General features: G+C 34.2%; 1 protein-coding gene across 6 annotated transcripts in view; it reads left to right on the top strand.

The window, feature by feature from the left end:
• Window positions 1–22,881, top strand: part of RALGAPA1 (Ral GTPase activating protein catalytic subunit alpha 1) — a 265,198-nt gene that overhangs the window by 33,957 nt on the left and 208,360 nt on the right. For all 6 annotated transcript variants that reach the window (XM_053889353.1, XM_019426141.2, XM_019426152.2 and 3 more), the window contains exons 2-4: window positions 13,820–13,930; window positions 14,474–14,523; window positions 20,332–20,389. In XM_053889353.1, the coding sequence (XP_053745328.1) occupies window positions 13,820–13,930; window positions 14,474–14,523; window positions 20,332–20,389 (219 nt within the window). The remainder of the gene's footprint in view (window positions 1–13,819; window positions 13,931–14,473; window positions 14,524–20,331; window positions 20,390–22,881) is intronic.

The following is a 22,881-nucleotide window of genomic DNA, read 5'->3' as shown; positions in this document are numbered from 1 at the left end:
CCTTGCATCCCAGGAAAAAAATCCCACGTGATCGTGGTGAATGATTTTTTTTTTAATGCATTGTGTATTTGCTGTGCTTATTTAAATTCTTTAGACATGGTTTCCTTTGTTATTTTAATCATACTTAAATAGTTGGTGGCATCTATTAAATCTAATTTTTGTGCTTCTGCAGGGAGAGTTTCTGTTAACTTTAATTTGTCCTTTATATGGCACATACTTTGTTTTTTTGTGTGTCTTGCAATTTTTGTTGATATCTTGATATTTATTTACTTAAAAAATTTTTAACGTTTATTCATTTTTGAGAGACAGAGAGAGAGCATGAGCGGGGAAGGGGCAGAGAGAAGGAGACACAAAATCCGAAGCAGGCTCCAAGCTCTGAGCTGTCAGCACAGAGCCGGGTGCGGGGCTCTAACTCACAAACTGTGAGATCCTCAAAGTCGGACACTCAATCGACTGAGCCACTCAGGTGCCTTGATATCTTGATATTTTAAATAATGTACCAACTCTGGCAACCAGTTTCTGCTTCCTTCCCAGGGGTTGTTGTTATTTCTGTTTGTTTGTTGTTGCTGTGAGTTTCTGTAATGACTTTACTGAACTAACTCTCTGCAGTCTGTTTTTTCCTTCTACATGACCAGAACTTTGCTTGTTTATCTTCATGGTCTGCTAATGATTGAATAGAGACTTCATATAAGCCTGGATCAGTAAGTCTTCTAGTCTTTGCCAAAGGGTTCTGTGTGTGTATCGGGGACACGATCAGTATTAACCAGACAGTTTACAATTCTGTTTTAGTTTTCACATCCTTCTTGTGTAGAATCTGAAGGTCAGCCAGAGATGAAAACCTAGGTCTTTTTCTAGTCTTTCCAGAGCATGCTTGCAGCCTTATGCATACAGATGGCCTTGTGTATTCCCATTAAATTGTCTGAGATTTTCAACGTTCCCTGTGGATAGTTCATTCCCTAGCTTTTCTTTTTAAGGTTTTTGTTTTCAGGTGTGTGTGTGTGTGTGTGTGTGTGTGTGTGTGTGCGCGCGCGCGCGTGCGAACCTGGTTTTTATTTATTATTATCTTTTTTTATTGGTTAGCTTGTTATTTGCCTCATCAGTGATTACTGCCTCAGGCTGCTGTGTTATTAAACAGTTGCCACTGATTGTTTTCAACAGATGTTCCCAGGGAAGAGGCTGTTGGATTGTGTGGACTCTGAGTTAAGTCAAATAAGGACAGTTTTTGCAAGTGGGATTGTCCAGGGAAAAGCTAGATAAGTCAAATACTGATAATTGTCTTAAGCTGAGGGTTTGAAAAGGCTCCTGTCCTGTTCTGACTCCTCCAGGGACTGATTAGGGTATTGGTTCTTGACTGTGATTGTGGGCTATTGCTTTTCAAGGCTGTTATGGAGGGGGGGAGAGAAGGATGGGAATAGGGTAAGTTTGAGATGCTGCTAAGCTCACTGTTCTTATTAAGGTTTATCCATTATCCTTGAACAAATGTTCCTGGTTGTTAATAATCCTCTGGTTAATTTCTAGGTTTCTAAAAATGTTAATTTTTTACTGTTTTTGGTTTTCATTGCTTTTATGGAGAAGATTTTTGAATTGCCTTCTTCCACCAACTCAATGATATTACTTCTAACCTGCTTTTAACTTTTTAATTTCTATACTTTTAATTTTTATTTCTTATTGAAATATACTTGACATGCAATATTATTACTAGTTTCGGGTGTTCAACATAGTGTTTTGACAATTACATGTGTTATGAAATGCTCACCATGATCGGTATAATTATCATCTGTCACTGTACAAAGTTATCACAGTGTTACTGACTATATTCCCTGTACTGTACTTTTCATCCTAGTGACTTATTTATTTTATGACTGGAAGTTTATACTTCTTTATCCCCTTCACCTATTTTTGCCCATTGCTCCCATTTCCCTCCCCTTTGCCAACCACCAGTTCTCTGTATTTGATAGTCTATTTCTGTTTGTTTGTTTAAAATAGAAGTTCTTATTAACATTTTTCCATTTCATAAAAATGTTTTTTTAATGAATATTTTTAGTGGTTATCTATTTAATTGTATGGATGTAAATTTATTTTGTGACATTATTTACTGTGTAGTGGGTAATAGACAAGGTAGTGAGTAGTTCAGAATGAAAAAAAAAATAGTGCTAGTATGTCATCTGAATGAGCCTGGGATTTATCTTGTTTGCATTGGAAAGCCCTGGAAGCAGATCAATGATACAGTTAAATTATTCTGGTAGTAATATTTGGAGGATGGATAAAAAGGCGAGAATGGCGTGAGAGCTAGTAGATAAGAGACTAATAAAATTCAGGCAAGAGACCACAAGGTATGAAACTAAATGATGGGGGGTGGTGGGCAGTAGGGAACGGAGAGAAAGAAATGTATTGCAGAAGTATTTAGGAAGGTAAACTTGGCAAGGAAATGAATTATTTGTTGAGGGATGGGGTGGGGTGGGGTGGGATGGTGGACAGAACCCAAAAGAGAGGGGAATGAGTCTGAAAGTGAATGCCAGCTTTCAGAGATAGGTGGTACTACCAACTTCTCTTTGAAGGCTGAAATTCATTTCAAACTCATTCAAAAGCTAGAGAAGGTGAAGGAAGGTGGATTCATTTGGGGGGCAAGTTGAGTGAGAGGTATCTGTGGAAGATGTAATTGGATAGGTAGTGTATAAGACTCATACTCAAGAGAGGTGTGAAATAGCAGCTATGGCTTTGAGAGGTATTTTTGTATGTAGATAGAGTTCAAGTTGCAGTATTTAATGAAGGTGGAAGAGGACATATTCCTCATAGACCTCAACATTTAAAGGGAGGGTACAGAGGAAGAGAAGTTCATAATGGAGATGGAAAAAGAGGAAAAAAGAAAATGGAATGCTCACCCCCTTTACTGAGCACATCAAAGTTTTAATTAATCAGTGTTGCTAACATTTTCCCAATGATTTTTCTTACACTTTTCCTTTAGCACTCAGTGTTCTATTTAGCCATAAATTTTAATATCACAGCCATTTACCTGTCTTGCAAAGTGGCATGGAATAAGACATAGAGTTTTACCTTACACTTAGACCAACTTGGTTTTGTTTTGGCTTTCTTGAATCTTTTTAGTTTAGTTTTTATCTTTTATAAACTAAGTGAAGAGTAAAATGAAGCTAATAGGACTTATCCTTTAAAGTTTAAAGGATAAAAGTTTAAAGTTTCTATGAGAATTCAGAAAACTGAAAGAAAAGTGTTTAGCTCAATCCTTAGAAAACAGTGATGCTCAATAAATATTATCTTCTTTACTCCCCATCTTCACAAATGTATCAGAATTCTTTTCCTTCTTTGCTATATGTTATGAGGAAAGCAACTTGTACCGATTTACATGAATAGTGTTTAACTGCTTACACTAGGTGTTGGAATGCTTTGCTTGCACAAATGAATTTAATGAGTGAAATTTTAGGTATTGTGATGAAGTTAGGGAGGATATAATTAGCCAATGTAAGGAGAGATACTTTAGGGCAGTGTGCATATGAGTGGACTAAATCCTCTTAATTCTTGGTATCTTTTATTATTTACCAGTTCTGAAACTTCAGATAATCCACCTCAGCCTCTGTGTAACTTTCTTTTTTTTTTTTTTATTTTTTTTTAATGTTTATTTTTGAGAGAGAGAGAGAGAGAGAGAGAGAGAGAGAGAGAGAGAGAACACGAGTGGGGGAGGGCCAGAGAGAGACGGAGACAGAATCTGAAGCAGGCTCCATCCAGGCTCTGAGCTGTCAGCACAGAGCCTGACGTGGGGCTCAAACTCACGAACCATGAGATCATGACCTAAGCCGAAGTTGGACACTTAACCGACTGAGCCACCCAGGCGCCCCTTCTGTGTAGCTTTCAAATAATTCTTGAAAAATACCATTCTTTCAGAATCAGTTTGATTTAAAATGGCCAGAGTGTTGTCTTATGCTGTGGACTACTGCCTGAAGTGTGCCTATTCTAGTGTTGTTGATTCAGGACACAGCTGATTTGGAGCCATTTAGTAGTTTAGTGTGACCTTGGAAAGTTGCCTGTCTTCTTCCAGGCTTAGTTTTCTTATGAAATGGAGATAATAAACTTATTTCAAAAACAATTTGTGGAGTAAGATTGCATATAGGTAACTGTCAAAGTGTTGTTCATGCAAATGTAAAACATTAAACATAAGTGGTTATAACTTTTTCTTTTGTTTTATACTCACAGTTACGTTACAGTATAATATTTAATAAAACACAAAATTGACTTTGCTCTTAAATTAGGCATTGTATCTTTGTGTAAACTAGATTCTTTTTTTTCACTCTCTCATTTTCTCTGTGTTTATTGTGGAATCCTTGGAGGCAGGAGAATAATTTTTATTGTATTACTTTATAGAGTTGAATGAGACTTAGAAATAATTACTTTGGGATCACGGTCACTTACTAATGCTTCTTTTAGTGTTTGTCTTCCTTTTTATTTCTGGGAGTTGTTATCTTGTTATCAGTTGTAACCATAATCACATGTCAGGAGCTTTTCTGCAGTTACTTTGAAACATCAGTTTGATAAGGAGATAAACTACATATCTTAAAACGATTTTGCTTGCTTTGAAATTTTAATAGGTTTTTAGTGTGGTTTCCAGCAGGACTTTTGTTTTTTGTATTACTTCTTTTCATAGTGAAGGAATAATGAATAATATATGTTTGAAAGATAAAAACAAACATCTTAAACATTTGTACAAGAGAAGATCCCTAGATTTATCTTCATGAATTTAATCACCCAGGACAATTATCAGTAGGGAAATTAACTTGCCTGCCTTCTACATTGTTAAATACAGGAATGAGCTTGCCATTTTTATTCATTTTATTATTGGTTCATGATATAAAAATGAAAATCAATTTTAATCATCATTTTCTGGGAGTCAGTATTTCTATTGATTCTGGGAATCATAATTCTTATAATTAGTGTAGGGTCATTAGACTATATTTGTGAAAGCATTAAGAAATGGTCATTTTGGGGTTTTATTTTTCATTGCTTTAAATTCATAAATGTATTACACGTGCTTTCAGAGATTGTTAAATTTTTATCTTGTGGAGCATACGTTCACATGTGCAGCAGGCTTCTGTGGACACAGATGGTCAGAAGTTTAGGTATTAAAATATTCTAGAATCATGGCATTTCCTAGAATATTACTTACTCCATTTTTGGAGCTCCATTCTCTCTCCCTTCACTTCAGAAAACATAATGGAATGAAAATGAGTGGAAATTGTCTTGAATCTATATAATTAGTTAAATTTTTTTTAATTAAAATTTTTTTTCAGTTTATTTATTTATTTTGTGAGAGAGAGAGTGTGAGTGGGGTAGGGGCAGAGAGAGAGGGGAGAGAGAATCCCAGGCACTGTCAGCACAGAGCCTGATGCAGGACTCAAACTCACAAATATATTGAGATCATGACCTGAGTGGAAATCAAGAGTCAGACACTTAACCAATGCAGTTACCTAGGCACCCCAATTAGTTAATTTTAAAAATAGGTTTATTGAGGCATAACTGACATATAGCAAATTGTGTATATACATACTAAAAAAAAAATTTTGTTTCATCTTTATTTATTTTTGAGAGAGAGACAGAGACAGAGTGCAGTCAGTGGAGGAACAGAGAGAGAGGGAGACACAGAATTCAAAGCAGGCTCCAGGCTGTGAGCTGTCAGCACAGAGCCCAGTGTGGGGCTCGAACCCACAAACCGTGAGATCATCATCTGAGCTGAAATCAGTCACTTAACCAGCTGAGCCACCCAAACGCCCCACAAATTGCACGTATTTTAAGTGTACAATTTTTATTTCTTGTGGGCAATATATAGTTGGATTTTGCTTTTTTAAAAATCCAGGCTGACAGTCTTTGCCATTTTGGGTCAATCATTTTTATTTAGTGTGATTATTGATACAGCTAGATTAACATCTGTTATCTATTCTTTATCACAATTGATCACTGTTTCTCTTTTTCTGTCTTCATTTAGATCAGTTAAGTATTTTTTTGTGATTTTATATTCTCTCCACTATGGGTATTACCAGTAACTTTTCTGTTTTATTTTAGTAGTTGCTTTAGTGTTTATAGTATCCATCTTTAACGCATTGAAGTCTGCCTTCAGGTGTGAATACATTACTTCTTAATTAAGAATGTTAGAATAGTGGACTTTCATTTTTCTCTTTCCTACCTTTATATTTTTATTTTCATGGATTTTATTTTTACATATGTTATAAACCCCCCAATGCATTGTTACTATTTTTGTTTGAACAGTTGTCTTTGGATAAGTTTGGAAAAATGAGAAACAAGCTTGGGCATTTACCTTGTTGTTACTTTTTTCAGGTCCATATTTCTGTCTGATAATATTTCTTTCTTTTTTTTAATTTTATTTTTTTAATTTACATCTGAATTAGTTAGCATATAGCGCAACAATGATTTCAGGAGTAGACTCCTTTATGCCCCTTGCCCATTTAGCCCATCCCCTCTCCCATAACCCCTCCAGTAACCCTCTGTTTGTTCTCCATATTTAAGATCTCTTATATTTTGTCCCCCTCCCTGTTTTTATTTTATTTTTGCTTCCCTTCCCTTATGTTCATCTGTTCTGTGTCTTAAAGTCTTCATATGAGTGAAGTCATATGATATTTGTCTTTCTCTGACTAATTTCACTTAGCATAATACCCTCTAGTTCCATCCATGTAGTTGCATGATAATATTTCTTTCTGCCTGAAAGACTTTCTTTAGCATTTCTATTAGTATTTGGACCTGCGGCTGATGAATTCTTTCAGCTTTTGTATGTCTGAAATGTCTTTATTTTGCCTTTTAAAAAATTAATTATTTTTTAATTTACATCCAAGTTAGTTAGCATATGGTACAACAATAATTTCAGGAGTAGATTCCTTAATACCCCTTACCCATTTAGCCCATCCCCTCTCCCACAACCCCTCCAGCAACCCTCTGTTTGTTCTCTATATTTAAGAGTCTCTTATGTTTTGTCCCCCTCCCTGTTTTTATATTTTTGCTTCCCTTCCCTTGTGTTCATCTGTTCTGTGTCTTAAAGTCCTCATATGAGTGGATTCATATGATATTTGTCTTTCTGCAACTAATTTCACTTAGCATAATACCCTTAAGTTCCATCCATGTAGTTGCAAATGGCAAGATTTCATTTTTTTTTGATTGCTGAGTAATAATACTCCATTGTATGTGTGTGTGTGTGTGTGTGTGTGTGTGTGTATATATATATATATATCCACATATTTAAGAGTATTTAAGAGTGTGTGGATACGTATACACACACACACACACTCCCCCCCCCCCCCCCCCCACACACACACCACATCTTCTTTATCCATTTATCTATCAATAGATATTTGGGCTCTTTACATACTTTGGCTGTTGTTGATAGTGCTGCTGTAAACATTGCGGTGCATGTATCCCTTTGAAACAGCATACCTGTATCCCTTGAATAAATACCTAGTAGTTATTTTGCCTTTGTTTTTGAAAGATATTTTTACTGGATATAGAATTCAGCTGGACAGTTTTTTTTCTTCATTACTTTAAAGATATATATTGTTTTTATTTGCATTATTTCTGATGAAAAATATGTCGTTTTTATTTTAGTTACTGTGTACCATGTTTTTTTTTTCTTCTAGTTGCTTTTTAATATATTCTTTTTCTCACTGTTTTGAGCAATTTAATTATTATGTGCCTTGATGATTTTTTTTTCATGTTTCTTGTTTTTGGAGTTTGTTGAGCTTCATGCATATGTGGATTTGTGATTTGCATCAGGCTTGAAAATTTTCAGCCATTATTTCTCCAAATATTTTTCTGCCCCTCTTCCTTGGAATTTCAATTACTTTTATGTTAGGCCACTTGAAACTGATGTCTCACAGTTCACTAATGTGGTTTTCAATTTTTTGGATTACCTTTTCTCTGTGTTTATTTTGGATAGTTTCTAATGCTGTGGCTTAATTCTACCTAGTTTACACCATATACATGGTAATTTTTATCTATAGAAGTTTGATTTGAATGCTTCTTTTTTTATATCCCCATCCTCAACTTTTTGGATGTATGGAATACAGTTAGAGTAACTATTTTAATGCCCATTTCTGCCATTCTAGCAGCTGTTAAAATCTAGTTTAAATTTGATTTAATGATTCTCTTCATTATGAATTAGGTTTTCTTGCTTTGCATGCCTGGTAATCATCAATTATAGATAAGACATTGTGAATTTTACCTTGTTGGGTCCTGGATATTTTGTATACCTAATATTTTCTTGAGCTCTTTTCCTGTTTTGGGACTCAGCTATTTGCTTGGAAACAGTTTGATTCTTGTGTATCTTGTTTTTATGATATATTGGGTGGCTTTGAAGTAGTGTCAGTCTAGGGTTAATTGCTCTATGAAACATGAGTTTTTCTAGTCTAGTTTTTGGGAATAGGCACTCTTTTTGGCCTGTGTGAGTGCCTGGGTCTTATAGCTTTATTCTTTTCTAGCACATCCCTCCTTTTATATGGGGATTAGTTTTCATTATTAATGTTTATTTATTTATTTTTTTTCAACGTTTTTTATTTTATTTTTGGGACAGAGAGACAGAGCATGAACGGGGGAGGGGCAGAGAGAGAGGGAGACACAGAATCGGAAGCAGGCTCCAGGCTCCGAGCCATCAGCCCAGAGCCTGACGCGGGGCTCGAGCTCACCGACCGCGAGATCGTGACCTGGCTGAAGTCGGACGCTTAACCGACTGAGCCACCCAGGCGCCCCTCATTATTAATGTTTAAAAGTTATTACCTCTTGGTTAGAGAGCATAGTTACTCTTAGTACTTTGTGCTTAGTGCTATGTTACTCTTAGTACTTTTTAAATTTAGTTTGTGTCCTTATTTAGTTTTTGTAAATATCTCACTTTTGCATGAAAAGATTTAATCTATGTTAGATTTAGGGTTTTATTTGTAAAGTACTAATTGTGCTGTTCTTATCTTCTGAATACTTACTAGTCTTTTCTCTGTTAAATAGGAAATGGTTGTATAAAATCTACCACGCAATTAGTAGGTTTTTTTCTCCTTAGAAATTTGTTGGTCTTTGCTTTTTATATTTTGAAACCGTTAATGCAAATTTGGAATTAAAAGCTTCCTGGTACAGCCTTTTTTCAAAATACAGTGATCCTCTTTAATTGTAGTAATTCTTGCCTTAATATTTACTTTGACTCTTACCAAGGAATCAACATTGGTATTTTGGTCAGTGTCTAAATGATGTATTTTTATTTCATTCCTTTAATCATTTTGGGTTAAATTTTTTTTCTCAATAAATACCTTGTAGCTTAATTTTTGTGGTTGTTTTAAAATGCAGTGTGATTATAACTGTGTCTTAGTTGAAGCATTTAATTTATTAACTTTTTTTGGTAAATACTGTATTTATATTTCTACCATTTCATTCATCTTTTTGGGGTGCTTTTCTATACTCATTTCTTTTACCATAAGTTTTTCTATATTTTTCTCCTAATGGTTAAACGTTTTACATTCTGTTATTATTCTTAGTGGTAACTCAAAACATTTTAGTAGCATACTAATATTAAATTATAGAGTTCATCAGTATTTCTGTCATCCTCTTAACAAAGTAAGATCTTAAAATAGTCTCTCTAGCATTTTTGTTGCATCTTTGACATTGTCTACTTTTTTACTTTCTTCTAATTAGTAACCTTTTGCATTAGTAGCTTTTTTAACATTAGTATCCATTTAGATTTACCCATACATTTTGCAGTTTCTTTGTTCATTTTTGCTTTTTGCTTTTCACTCTCCAATGTTTATTTCTCTTTCAGAATATATCTCTTGTATTTCTTTGAGTTTGAATGAGGGTTTTTTTAAGAATTTTTTTTCTTACATTTATTCATTTTTGAGAGAGAGAGAGAGACAGAGCACAAGCAGGGGAGGGGGAGAGAGAGAGGGAGACACAGAATCTGAAGCAGGCTCCAGCCTCCCAGCTATCAGCACAGAGCCTGATGCGGGGCTCAAACTCATAAACCGCAAGATCATGACCTGAGTTGAAGTCAGATGCACAACCAACTGAGCCACCCAGGCACCCCTGAGTGATGGTTTTTGAGTGTTAAACTGTAAGGATGTTAGAAAATGCCTTTTCTTCATTTACATGTTCAGGTTGTTAATAGTTTTCTTTTTTAAAAAATGTGTTCATTTATTTTGAGGGAGAGAGTATGGCGGGGGGGGGGGTGCGCGAGAGAGGGAATCCCAAGCAGGCTCCACATTGTCAACATGGAGCCCTATGCCAGGCTCAAATTCATGAACTGTGAGATTGTGACCTATGCTGAGATCAACAGTGGGGCGCTTAACCGACTGAGCCATCCAGGCGTCCCTCGTGTTGATGTTATTTGAAGTACTTTAGCTGAGTATAGGACTTTAGATTGGCAATTATTTTCCCTTAGTTCTTTCAGTATAAAGTTGCACTGTCTTCCTGCCTCTATTAGGTTAATGAGAAGTGTACTGTTAGTTTTGATATTACTATGTAGGTAACTTTTGTTGGTTTTCTATTTTCATTTTGTTTTTGGTGTTAGGATGTGTCCATGTGTAGATTTGTGTTTATCCTGCTTGGGATTCAGTATGTCATTTTTCGTCTTAAGATTTAGTTACATATTTCACCAATTTTAAATCATTCTCAGGTATATATATTTTTAATATTGTTTACATTTTTTCTTCCTTCCTGGAACTTTTAAGGTAGTTTGTTATCCTTATCTTTATATTTTCCATCTTACTATTCTCTGCGTTACATTCTGAGGAATAGCTTCAGTTCTGTCTTCTAATTTATTTTATTTTCCTCCCTTTGTCCTTTTTTCTCTTCTTCCCTTTTCTCAATTTCTTCTCCGTTTCCCATATACTCCCTGCTTTTTTTTTAGAGCCTAATAGTGTATTATTCATAATTTATCCAGCCTGTTTGTGTGTGCATGTTTTAAAGTTTCTTTATTTTTGAAAGAGAGCATGAGCATGAGGTGGGGGGGGGGTGGTGTGCAGAGAGAGAGCATAAGAGAGAATCCTAAGCAGGCTCCATACTGTCAGTGTAGAGCCTGACGTGAGGCTCAATCTCATGATGTGAGGTCATGACCTGAGCTGAAATCAAGAGTTGGACACTTAATTGCCTGAACCACCCGGGCATCGCCTGTTTGTGTGTTTTTAATCTCTCCCTCCTCTCTCTTTCTTTATTTTTTTTATTTCTTACCCTGTTTTCCCCCACCATGTAAATTTTGTGAATTGGTGATCAAAAATATTTTGTAAAAGAATTTTTATTTGCTGACTGGTTCATTACAAATAGATACAGAGAAAAACAAAGCAAAAAAAAAAAGCCCAACAAGGAAATTAGCCTAATTTTGATCCAGTATCTTTTATTAGTGAGTGTGTAATTTCCAGGTTTTCCTCACATGCTGTATGAGAAGGAAATTAAGAGAAGTCGTCTTGGCTCCTAAATAAGCTTGTAAAATCTTGAGTTGATTCATGTTTGCTTTTGTTTTGATTTTTTTGTTTTGCTTTGTTATTGTTCTCTCATTTTCCTCTTTCCCCTGGAACATTAGTTACGTTCGAAACATTAATTTCAGGAAATGGAGAGCTAATTATAGTAGCCTGTTTTATTTTGATCTCATAGTTCTTTGTTACTCTAAACTATTGTGTGGGAAAAATAGAATACTTTTCCTGTTTTTCTCAGTTGTGTATGTTTTTATTTTGAAAGTTTGTAAAATGTGTTTATTATTTGATGGATCTTGTTCTTACAGGCAGATAATAAATTACTAGTGTTCTATTCCTAATTTTCTTATAGATGTATTACATTGGAGGCTGAATAACATAGAGATTAAGAGCATGGGCACTAGATCCAGGCTGTGTAGGATTTAAATCCCTGTCTCTGCTTTCTACTAGCTGAATTACTTAAACTCTCTATGCCTGTTTCCTCGTCTGTAAAATAGGGATAATAATAGTACTCATTTCATAGTGTTGTTGTGAGGATTATAGGAATTAATTTCTGTAAAGCACTTAAAAGAGAGTCTAGCATATAGGAAACATTCAGTTTTTATTAGCCATTTTGTTTTTCTAGTTCTGTGAAAAGTCACACAGGTATTGTTACAGATAGGAGTTGAATCTGGGTTTTCTGATTCCAGTCTAGAGGAAGCAATGTTTTGCCTGTCAGTAGGTTATGCAGTCTTTTCTAATATAAAAATTTCCAAGCTAATAAACGAATATAATCAAATTAAAATAACTTATTTTAATCAGTAGTAAAACACATCTGAATACATATGTGCTGAGTACTGTGTTAGGTTTTGGGAATGCTAAGATAGACACAATTTCTATTCTAAAGAAGCTATAGACTAGTCCTGGAAAGAAGACAAGAAAACACTTAAAACATGTGATTTCCATAAGGTAGAAATGTAGAGAATCCAAGGGAATAGAGAGGGCATCCACCCCTTCTTTTGTGAGAGTAGAGCAAAGGGGTAACAGTCTTAGAAAATTCCATAGATGAGAGGTCACTAAAGAATTATGACTATTCACAGGGTAAGCTAATACATGAAAGAGAGTTTAAAACGCTATATGTTGTTACTATGTAATTTTATTCTGAAATCTTCTATTGCTCCTTAAAGCATTTCAAGAAATTTACTGATATTTACCTTTAATTTGAGTTTATTAACGATTGACTTTTTTCTAGTTGCCTTTTTTATATTTATTTTTCATTATAAAATAAACATGTGCTTTTTGCAAGCAAAATTGAATAATGGGAAGCATATACTTAAGGTAAAAGTTCTGTATTCCCCTTTTTCTTCAACCTTCTCAATCTCCCAGAAAATAAACGAAACAACAAAATGTGTAATATGTATACATCTGCATAGATATATTCCTTTGAATAATAAATTCAGTCACTTTAGTTTGTTTTCAAGACATTTCAAAACATACTTCAAGGCTAGTTTTTCAATTTTATTTTTATCAAAACATTCTAAGCTGTAGCTAAAATGAATTATTTTTATGCATCCTATCATGCTTCATAGTTTCCTCACTTTTTTGTCTTTGCTTATGCCTAGAATGCCCTTCTCATTAAACCTCACCAGTTCATGTTCAAAGTTTTTCCTGTCTTTAAAAGTCTTTTCATATAATCTATTAAGCTTTTCTTCTTTCCCTACCTTCACCCCTCTTTTAGCTTTGAAAGTAATTTTGTGTTTCTAAATTGCCATTGCATTTTGTCACTTCACTTTCAATATGTAACACTTTGTACTGTGCATACAGTTATATGTTTGGCTTTGTGTGCCCTGGACTATATGGAAGATCCCTTAAGAGCAATATTATCTGTATTTGAGCTTTGTAATACTTAAGTGCCTATTTATAAAGCCTGTTGTTAGGTACCTATTTGCTGAATAAATGTGTTTTTATAAAATATATAATTACTCCTAGAAATACTGATTTTAAACTGTCTTGGGGATAAGTTGGGAGAGGCATAGCTATGAATTGAAACTAAAACTTCTTTTTTTTGGTTTAGCTAAATATCCAAAATAAATTTTGAATAAATCTTTCTGAGACTTTTTGTTTTTTTGTTTTTTTGGGTTTTTTTTTGGAAACAAAGGTTATGGTAACCTGATTTGACCTGTTTTTAAAATTAAAACTAAAATCTTTGAAGACTAAAGTTGTGAGAACAAGAATATAAATCGATGAATATCTCAAATATTTTAATATGATAGAATTTTAGGAGCAGTTCTTTGACTTTTTTGAAGGGAATTTGCCACTGTGACTATTTAACTGAATGTGATTTAACATATATATGTAATCACTAAAAACTGGTTTCCTTTCCTTTTCAGAGAATGCAGAGTCTATCGATCTTAAACAGTTTTTTGACCAACATTTTTCACATATATATTATGTGTTCTTTGAGAATTTTGTGACTATTGAAGCTAGTCTGAAACAGAAAGGTAAGATGTTAAAATTGGTCCTGGCTTATGTTGATGTTTCAAATAATTATCTTAAATATTCACTTAAAAATAGACTCTTGGACATTGGAATTTTAGTGTTTTTTCACTTCTTTTTGTAAAACATCTTTTAGACACCCTTTCACACTTTGGGATAGTAGTACTATCTTCATTCCTTTGAAAAGGCTTAGAAGATTTGCTTTTCCCTGGTCGGATTGATTTACCTGTTTCCTTACCTTCTTTGCTTTGCTCTTAGGTGCATATGTAAATTAAGCAGTCATTCTCATACTTTCATTTTCAGAATTCTAAGTTCTCCACAATATATTATTTGTTTTAAGATATAAATATGTAGAATCTAAATTTAATTGTTGAAAAGGAGTAGAGAGAGATGCTATAGTATTGTTTAAACATCGAATAGAATATGCTTTAAATATTTTATTAAAGAATCACTGAGAAAATAATGCTTGAAATATTTTAAGCTTTTTAAGTGGTGGTAATAGGACAAAATGATAATGTTTAACACATTTTTCTGTAAAAATATTTTAGGTCACAAATCTCAAAGGGAGGAATTGGATGCTATACTTTTTATTTTTGAGGTAAGTATCTGCCCATCAACTATTTCCTCCCCCCCCCCCCCCCAAATAATTCCTGGAACTTACAAAGGAATATATTGAAACTATAAAGCATGTAACAGAAGACTGAATTTGCCACGCTTTCTAAAAACTGAATCATGTTTTTTTGACCTAAAAATATACCTGACTTAATTCTTAATTATTTTTTGAGATACATGTATTTTTTTTTAGGTAGAAATAGAATTATGTTTTTATGCATTTGACACCACAAACTTGGTAATACTATAAGATAATTGTTTTATAAATTATTTTTCTGTGTAACTTTGGATTGGGTTGGGGCAAGCCTTTATTGTTAAAAATAGAAGGAATTAGTAATATTTGATACTTTGCTAAAATTTATATTTTATTTTTGGCATCCTGATAAAAATTAGGGTTCCCTCACTTTTATTTATTTATTATTTTTTTAAATGTTTATTTTTGAGAGAGAGAAAGAGAGACAGAGTATTAGCGGGGAAGGGACAGAGAGAGAGGGAGACACAGAATCGGAAGCAGGCTCCAGGCTCCAAGCTGTCAGCACAGAGCCTGACCCAGGACTCGAACCCACAAACTGTAGATCATGACCTGAGCTGAAGTTGGACACCTAACCAACCGAGCCACCTGGGTGCCCCTATGGTCCCCTCACTTTTAAAATAACTCCTTGCCTCTTCATTCTGTCTTTCAAGTCAAGCAGTGATAGGAGTATTCTGATCTTTATTGAAAATTCAGATATCTGGAGAAAGCCATGATTCAATCTTGTGACTTCAAGGACAGTAAAGAATTGGGAAATCAGTATCTAAAATTTGAGCTACTTTGTCTGTTGGTAATAAAAGATAATTCACTGTTTTGTATTTTGGGTGCTTGATATAGTTTAGAAGAATTTGAACAATCTGATATTTCTTAGCTGTTGATTTAGTTATTGATTTAGTCACAGCTAAAAAAAAAAAGTTTTAAAGTTTTTTTTTGTTTGTTTGTTTGTTTGTTTGTTTTTTTAAGAGTTCCAGATGGGAGTAATTGGTGTTGGTACCTATTTTGCAGTTAATTTTCAGTAATCAGCATTTAGGAATTTGCTTATGTTTATCTCCCCAGGTGTTTGCATGGACTATTTACAAGGGGAATATTAAAACATAGATATTTTGAGAAAATAAAAGCATCAGCAGAAATCATTTAGATTATGTTCTCTAATCAATATGGAATTAAATGAGGAAATCAATAACAAGGAAATTTTGTAAATTCATAAATATGTGGAAATTAGTGAACACACCCCCAAATAATCAATGGCTCATAGTCATGACATACCAAAACTTAGGGAATATAGCTAATCAAGCATTCAGAGGGAAATTTATAGTTATATAACTTAATATGATAGAAGGAAGAATGATGTCACATCAGTTACCTAAGTTTCCACTAAGAAACTGAAAAAAGAAGATCAAATTAAAACCCAAAGAAAGCATATAAAGAACATAGTTAAAATTATAGTAAAATAGGGGTGCCTGGGTGGCTCAGTCGGTTAAGCATCCAACTTCGGCTTGAGTCATGATTTTGCAGTTTGTGAGTTCAAGCCCTGCCTCGGGCTCTGTGCTGATAGCTTGGAGCCTGCTTTGGATTCTGTGTCTCCCTCTCTTGCTGCCCCTCCCTTACTCATGCTCTTGTCTCACTCTCAAAAATAAATAAACATTAAAAAAAAAAAAGATTATAGCAAAAATAAATGGAAGAAAGTTTTAAAAACTGGAGAATACCAATAGACCTAAAAGTCAGAACATTGAAAGATCAGGAAAACTAATAATATTTAGCCATACTGACTAAAAAGAGTGAAGAATTAAATTATTAAATTCAGGAATTAAAAAGGAATACTACCCACCTTATAGAAATTGTAAGGATTATAAGAGAGTACTGTGACCAACTGAATGCCAACAAATGTGATACATTTAAATGGGCAAGTTCCTGTAAAGATAAAAGCAGTGAATTGATTCAGAAAGAAATAGAAAACTGGAAAGACTTACAAGTGAAAAAATGAATTCATATGTAAATAAATTCCCACCAAGAAAAGCCCAGACCCAGATGACTTTACTAGTGAATTTAAACCAGACATTTAAAGAAGTATATATGAGTTCTTCACAGATTCTTTAATTAATAAAAAAGAGGTGATATTTCATAATTCATTCTGTGAGGCCAGTGTTATGCAACCAAAACCAGACAAAAACATACAAAGAAAGAAAATTATAATAATATAAATTTATTATATTTTATTATTAAAATATAATAAAATATTTTCATGAGTATTGGCACAAAAAATCCTCAAAAAAAGGTAAATGAAATCAAAACACATATAAAAAAGGATTATACAACATGACCAAATGGGGTTTGTCTAAGTATTACAAAGTTTAACATCTGAAAATAAACCAACTAACATACAGTAATAATAGAATAAAAGACAAAAAAATACGTCATATCAATACATACAGAAAAAGCATTTGGCAGACTCCCAGTACTTTTTCATCATAAAACACTTAACAAAATGGGAATAAAAGGAAACTTTGTCCACTTGATATAGGACACCTACAAAAATACACAGCTAAGACCATACCTTATGCTAGGTACGGAGTACCTCTTTCTTAACATTAGTAACAACAGAGGGGTATCTACTCTTGCCATTTCTATTGAATATTGTACTTGGTTCTAGCCACGGCAATTAGGCAAGAGAAGGAAATAAAAGGCATCGGGATTGGGATGCCTGGGTGGCTCCCTTGGTTAAATGTCCAACTCTTGATTTTGGCTCTGGTCACAATCTCATCATTCCTAAGATTGAGCCTAGTGTCGGGCTCTGTGCTGACAGCATGGAGCCTGCTTGGGATTCTCTCTCTCTCTTTTTCTCTGCCCCTCCCCCATGCATGCACTCTTTCTGTCAAAATAAACAAACAAACAAACATTTTAAAAAAGCATGAAGGTTTTTTATGTGCCTGGGTGGCTTGGTCGGTTAAGCATCCGACTTCGGTTCAGGTCATGATCTCACGGGCCGTGAGTTCGAGCCCCATGTCGGGCTCTGTGCTGACAGCTCAGAGCCTGGAGCCTGTTTCAGATTCTGTGTCTCCCTCTCTCTCTGCCCCTCCCCTGTTCATGCTCTGTCTCTCTCTGTCTCAAAAATAAATAAACGTTTAAAAAAAAAAAAAGTATCAGCAGAGAAAGCAAGTTAATAATTTCTGGAAAATGTTCCTTCAGACATTCATGATTGCCCCTGTTCAGGAAACTGAGATGGATTGATTAGTTGATAGAAGATCTTTTAGGGCATTCCTTCTATTAAAAAATAATGTTTATTTTCCTGTACGTAAATATATACTGATCAGTGGTTTGTCTTTAATGAATGGCTAAATTTTCTTAGAATATAAAGATGTTAGATATAGGGTTTCCATCTTTTGGAAAAAATATTTAACCTGTGTGTTTATGTTTTGCTCCTTGTAATGGGAATAATAATACCTGACCTCTACCTTTGGAGACTAATAATGATTTTTAAAAATTAAGAATTATAAATTAACTGATTTCCTCTTTTTGGAATGAAAAGCACCATTATGTCGTGTTAAAAATATGATCTGGGATTCATAATCTGTTTTCTTCTGTTAAAACTACACATGGTTTCTTTCTTTCTTTCTTTCTTTCTTTCTTTCTTTCTTTCTTTCTTTCTTTCTTTCTTTCTTTCATCTTTATATTAACCGCATAAAAATAAGACATGTTGGGGTGCCTGGGTGGCTCAGTTGGTTAAGCATCTGACTTTGGCTGAGGTCATGATCTCAGGGTTCGTGAGTTTGAGCCCTGTGTTGGGCTCTGTGCTGACAACTCAGAGCCTGGAACCTGCTTTGGATTCTGTGTCTGCCTCTCTCTCTGCCCCCATTCACGGTCTGTCTCTCAAAAATGAATAAACGTTAAAAAAGATTCAAAAAAATAATAAAGACATGTTTATTTACATTTTATAAGGGGTCAAATCTAAAGTATAATAGGGGTACCTGGATGGCTCAGTTGGTTAAGCATTCGATTTCGGCTCAGGTTATGATCTCATGGTTCCTGAGTTTGAGCCCTGCGTCGGGCTCTGTGTTGACAGCTTAGAGCCTGGAGCTTGCTTCAGATTCTGTGTCTCCCTCTCTCTCTGTCCCTCCCCCACTCATGTTCTCTCTCTCAAAAATAAATATTAAAAAAAATTTTTTTAATATAAAGTATAATGGTCATAATTTAGGAATCCTTTTGAGTAGTTTATAAACTTTCTCAACTTAAATTTCATTTCTTTCCATACCAAAATCAATAGAATTATGTAATTGTTGGCCAGAGAAATATGAGGAGGGCAAAGGCAAAGAAGTTTGTGTATCTCATGTGGGACCAGCATTTATCTGTGAAGAACTTTATAATTTCTCATGATCCTCTTGTATGAGATGGACTAAAGAAGATCATATTAAATGGAAGATAGAAGTGTAAAACATGCATACTGTATTTTGGGCAGAATAGTACAAAAGTACACATTTTAGAATTAGGCATATTAAGGTTGAAATTAGTTCCACTTTCTTTTTGATTTTTTACTTTTTAAAATTTATCTATTAAAATTTTTTTTTAACATTTATTTTTGAGAGAGAGACAGACAGAGCACAAGCTGAGGAGGGGCAGAGAGAAAGGGAAACAGAATCTGAAGCAGGCTGTGGGCTCTGAGCTGTCAGCATAGAGCCCAACGTGGGGCTTCAACTCACGAACCGTGAGGTCGTGACCTGAGCCGAAGTCCAGTGTTTAACCAACTGAGCCATGCAGGCACCCCTGGAATTAATTCCACTTTCTAACTTAAACACATTACTTAGCCCATCTTCTCATTTTTCAAATGAGATTAATAAACTTTTTTTAGGATGGTTGTGAGGTTTGATGAGATATCATTATATAAAATGTCTACTGTTTGGCCACTATGAACATTTGGTTAGTGGAATTTCTAAATAATAATAATAGTAGTAAGAGCAGCAATAACAACAGACACACATGCAAAACTCATTCAGCAAGCGGATGAGTACTGAGAGCTTAGTTTAGCAGCATAGTAAGGCAAGCTGTTGAAGTAGAATAATTCACACAGAAGAAATTTGTGAAGGGAATTAAAGGTAAAATTTTGAATTATATGTAAAAAGTGTTTATTCCCAGTTGATAGAAGCCTGTGTTGGCTTAAATGTAGGGATCCTGTATTTTTAAGTATTGTTATTATACCTATAGCCATCATAACATATACTACTTTTGGGTTCACATGAATCAATGCAGTACAAATACTTTATACAGTATAAATACTGATTTGATTTTTATGAAATCCAAATATTTCTCCTACTTTTATAAAAATAGGAAGAACTACACAGAGATAAAATGTCACTAATATTAATATCTGAAAGAATTTAAAACTTATCAGTAATAGCCATAATAGAGAAATTCTAAGAATAGTAAATGATCATTTTGAAAAATGTTTGAGTTAGTATTTAATCAATAAGGAGAAATATATTTACTTTCCACGTCATTGTAAAGATAAATTTCATTAATGTCTTGTTCCAAGTCTTAGCATAGCTTGTTGGGTTTTTTTGGTGTTTTCAAATATTGATGACCAGTGCTGAAATAGTGCAAGTACTGTCAGATCAGTTCAAATACTGTTTTGTGTTTGTGATGCTATCTTTTACATAAGAAACTCTTAAAAGCTTATTATAAGCTCTTTGTTTAATTTTTCACATTGCACAGAATGTGGACTCATTACTTGCTTTTCATTCTTTTCTTTGTTTTATTCATACTGATTTTTAGAAAATTTTACAACTTCTTCCAGAAAGAATTCATCAGCGATGGCAGTTTCATAGTATTGGTAAGTAATTTAAATATGTACTTGACATTTGACATAAATGATAATGCTCTTTAATGGGCTGGTCATTATTTCAAATGAATTTATGGTTTATTTTTTAGTGAAAACAATATAAAGAATACTGGACTTTACTTACTGGGAGTATAAGATAAAAATATAGATGAAAGATTACCAATCAAAAGGCATATTAAATTTCTTTGTTCCTTTACTTTAGCAATGGTGATAAAACTATAAAACCAAAAAAATAAAAGTGGGCTCAGCCTCAAAATAAACATCTCAGAATCAGAAACGGAAGAGAAATGTAAAGTGCCAAATAGACTGTGTGTGTGTGTGTGTGTGTGTGTGTGTGTGCGCACGCGCACATACACACATGCACAGCACATCTTCTTTATCCATTCATGAATCAGTGGACATTTTGGCTCCTTCCACAATTTGGCTATTGTGCTATTGGCTATAGCGCTGCTATCTACCACTATTATAGTGCTGCTATAAACATCGGGTACATGTGCTCCTTTGATTCAGCATTTTTGTATCCTTTGGATAAATACCTAGTAGTGCAATTGCTGGGTTGTAGGTAGCTCTATTTTAATTTTTTGAGGAACCTCCATACTGTTCTCCAGAGTGGCTGCACCAGTTTACATTCCCACCAACAATGCAAAAGGGGAACCCTTTGTCCACATCCTGACCAAGTATTGTAATATTTGTGTAATTTGTAGTCTCTTACTGACCAGTCTAGCTAGGCATTTGTCATCAGTGTTGACCATTTCAAAGAACTAACTCTGGTATTGTTTGATTTTCTCTGTTCTTTTTCTGCTTTCTATTTCATTGGTTTTCATTTTAGCTTTTTATATTTTTTAACTGTTTTGCTTGCTTTGGGTTTAATTTGTCTATTTGTATTTTCTTATGATGGAAGTCTAGGATATTAATTTGATATCTTTTTTCTTTTTTGATACAGATATTTAAGGCAATAAATTTCCCTCTAAGCTTTGTTTTAGCTTATCCTGTAAGTTTTAATGTTGTGCTTGTGTTTTCATTTAGTTGAAAAAAAAAAAAATATATATATATATGTATATTTAGAGAGAGCATGCGAACAGGGGAGTGAGTAGGGCAGAAGGAGAGAGTAAGAAAATCTTAAGCAGGCTCCACACTCAGCACAGAACCCAATGCAGTTCCCACAACCCTGGGATCTTGACCGGAGCTGATATCAAGAGTTGGACACTCAACCAACTGAGCCACCCCAGGTGCCTCAGAAGTTTTTAAAAACATTTTTTTTTTAATGTTTATTTTTGAGAGAGACAGACAGACTGGGTGGGAGACAGGCAGAGAGAGAGGGAGGCATAGAATCTGAAGTAGGCTGCAGGCTCTGACCTGTCAGCACAGAGCCTGATGCAAGGCTTGAACTCAGGAACCGTGAGATCATGACCAGAGCTAAAGTCAGATACTTAACCGACTGAGCCACCCAGGTGCCCCAGAAATACTTTTTAATGTCCCTCTTGGTTTCTTTGACCTGTAGTTAAAGAGTGGTTTTTTGTTTTGTTTTGTTTTTTAATTTTCAAGTATTTGATGTTACCACAGATTTCTTTTTGTTGTGATTTCTAACTTAATTCGTTTTTGGTCAGAAAATACACTTTATGTGATTTTAGTCTTTTTAAGGTTTTGAGACATTTCGTGGCTCAGAATATAGTCTCTCTTAGATGATGTTCTGGTGTGCTTGAGAATGTGTATTCTGTAGTCATTTAAAAGATTAGTGTATGGCAATGATATGATTTTTAAAGAACAAGGAAGTTCTTGAATAAATGGAATCTTATGCAGTATCTATGAATGATAGGCTTGATAGTATAAAAAGAAAAATTCTCATTCAGAATTCCTGTAGGGACTTTTTACTATAGCGTAACAGATTTCTCCTAAATTTATATGGGAAATCACAGGCAAAGGAAGATGGTGTTGTTGTATATTTCCATACCCAATACTATAATAATTAAGATAGCGTCACCGTGTAGGGATGTACAAGTGGATAATGGAAAATAACATGGAAACCAGCTGAAGACCTAGCCTTATACATAGAAATTTGAATTATGATTGAGATAGCATTTCATTTCATTGTAAACCCTAAAAGAGTTAGTACCACAACTGGCTCTCCATTTGAGTAAAAAAATCTGTTATTGCCATACAGAAATAAGTTTATGATGGATTTCAGGTCTTAACTGTTAAAAGTAACACTTTAAAACTTTTTAAAGTGACTGTTGGTTTATCTTTATTACTTTAAGGTAGGGAAGTATTAAGAAAAGCATTGGTGAATTGACTATATTGAAATTTAAAACCTTTCTACATCAGAAGATACTTTCTCTCCCAATCAAAAAAAACATGGCTGAATTGTTTGGAAGTATATATTTCCAATTCAAAGAAGTGACATAGAATTAGTAGGCAGTATGTATAAGGAACTCTCATAGTAAACAAAATAACATAGTTGAAAAATGAACAAATGGTATCATAAG

The sequence above is a fragment of the Panthera pardus genome, unplaced genomic scaffold (assembly GCF_024362965.1).
Source record: "Panthera pardus isolate Hobbes unplaced genomic scaffold, ASM2436296v1 HiC_scaffold_24, whole genome shotgun sequence".
Lineage (NCBI taxonomy): Eukaryota > Metazoa > Chordata > Mammalia > Carnivora > Felidae > Panthera > Panthera pardus.
Note: the sequence above shows the minus strand (reverse complement) of the source record. Positions and strands in the feature narration are given on the sequence as shown.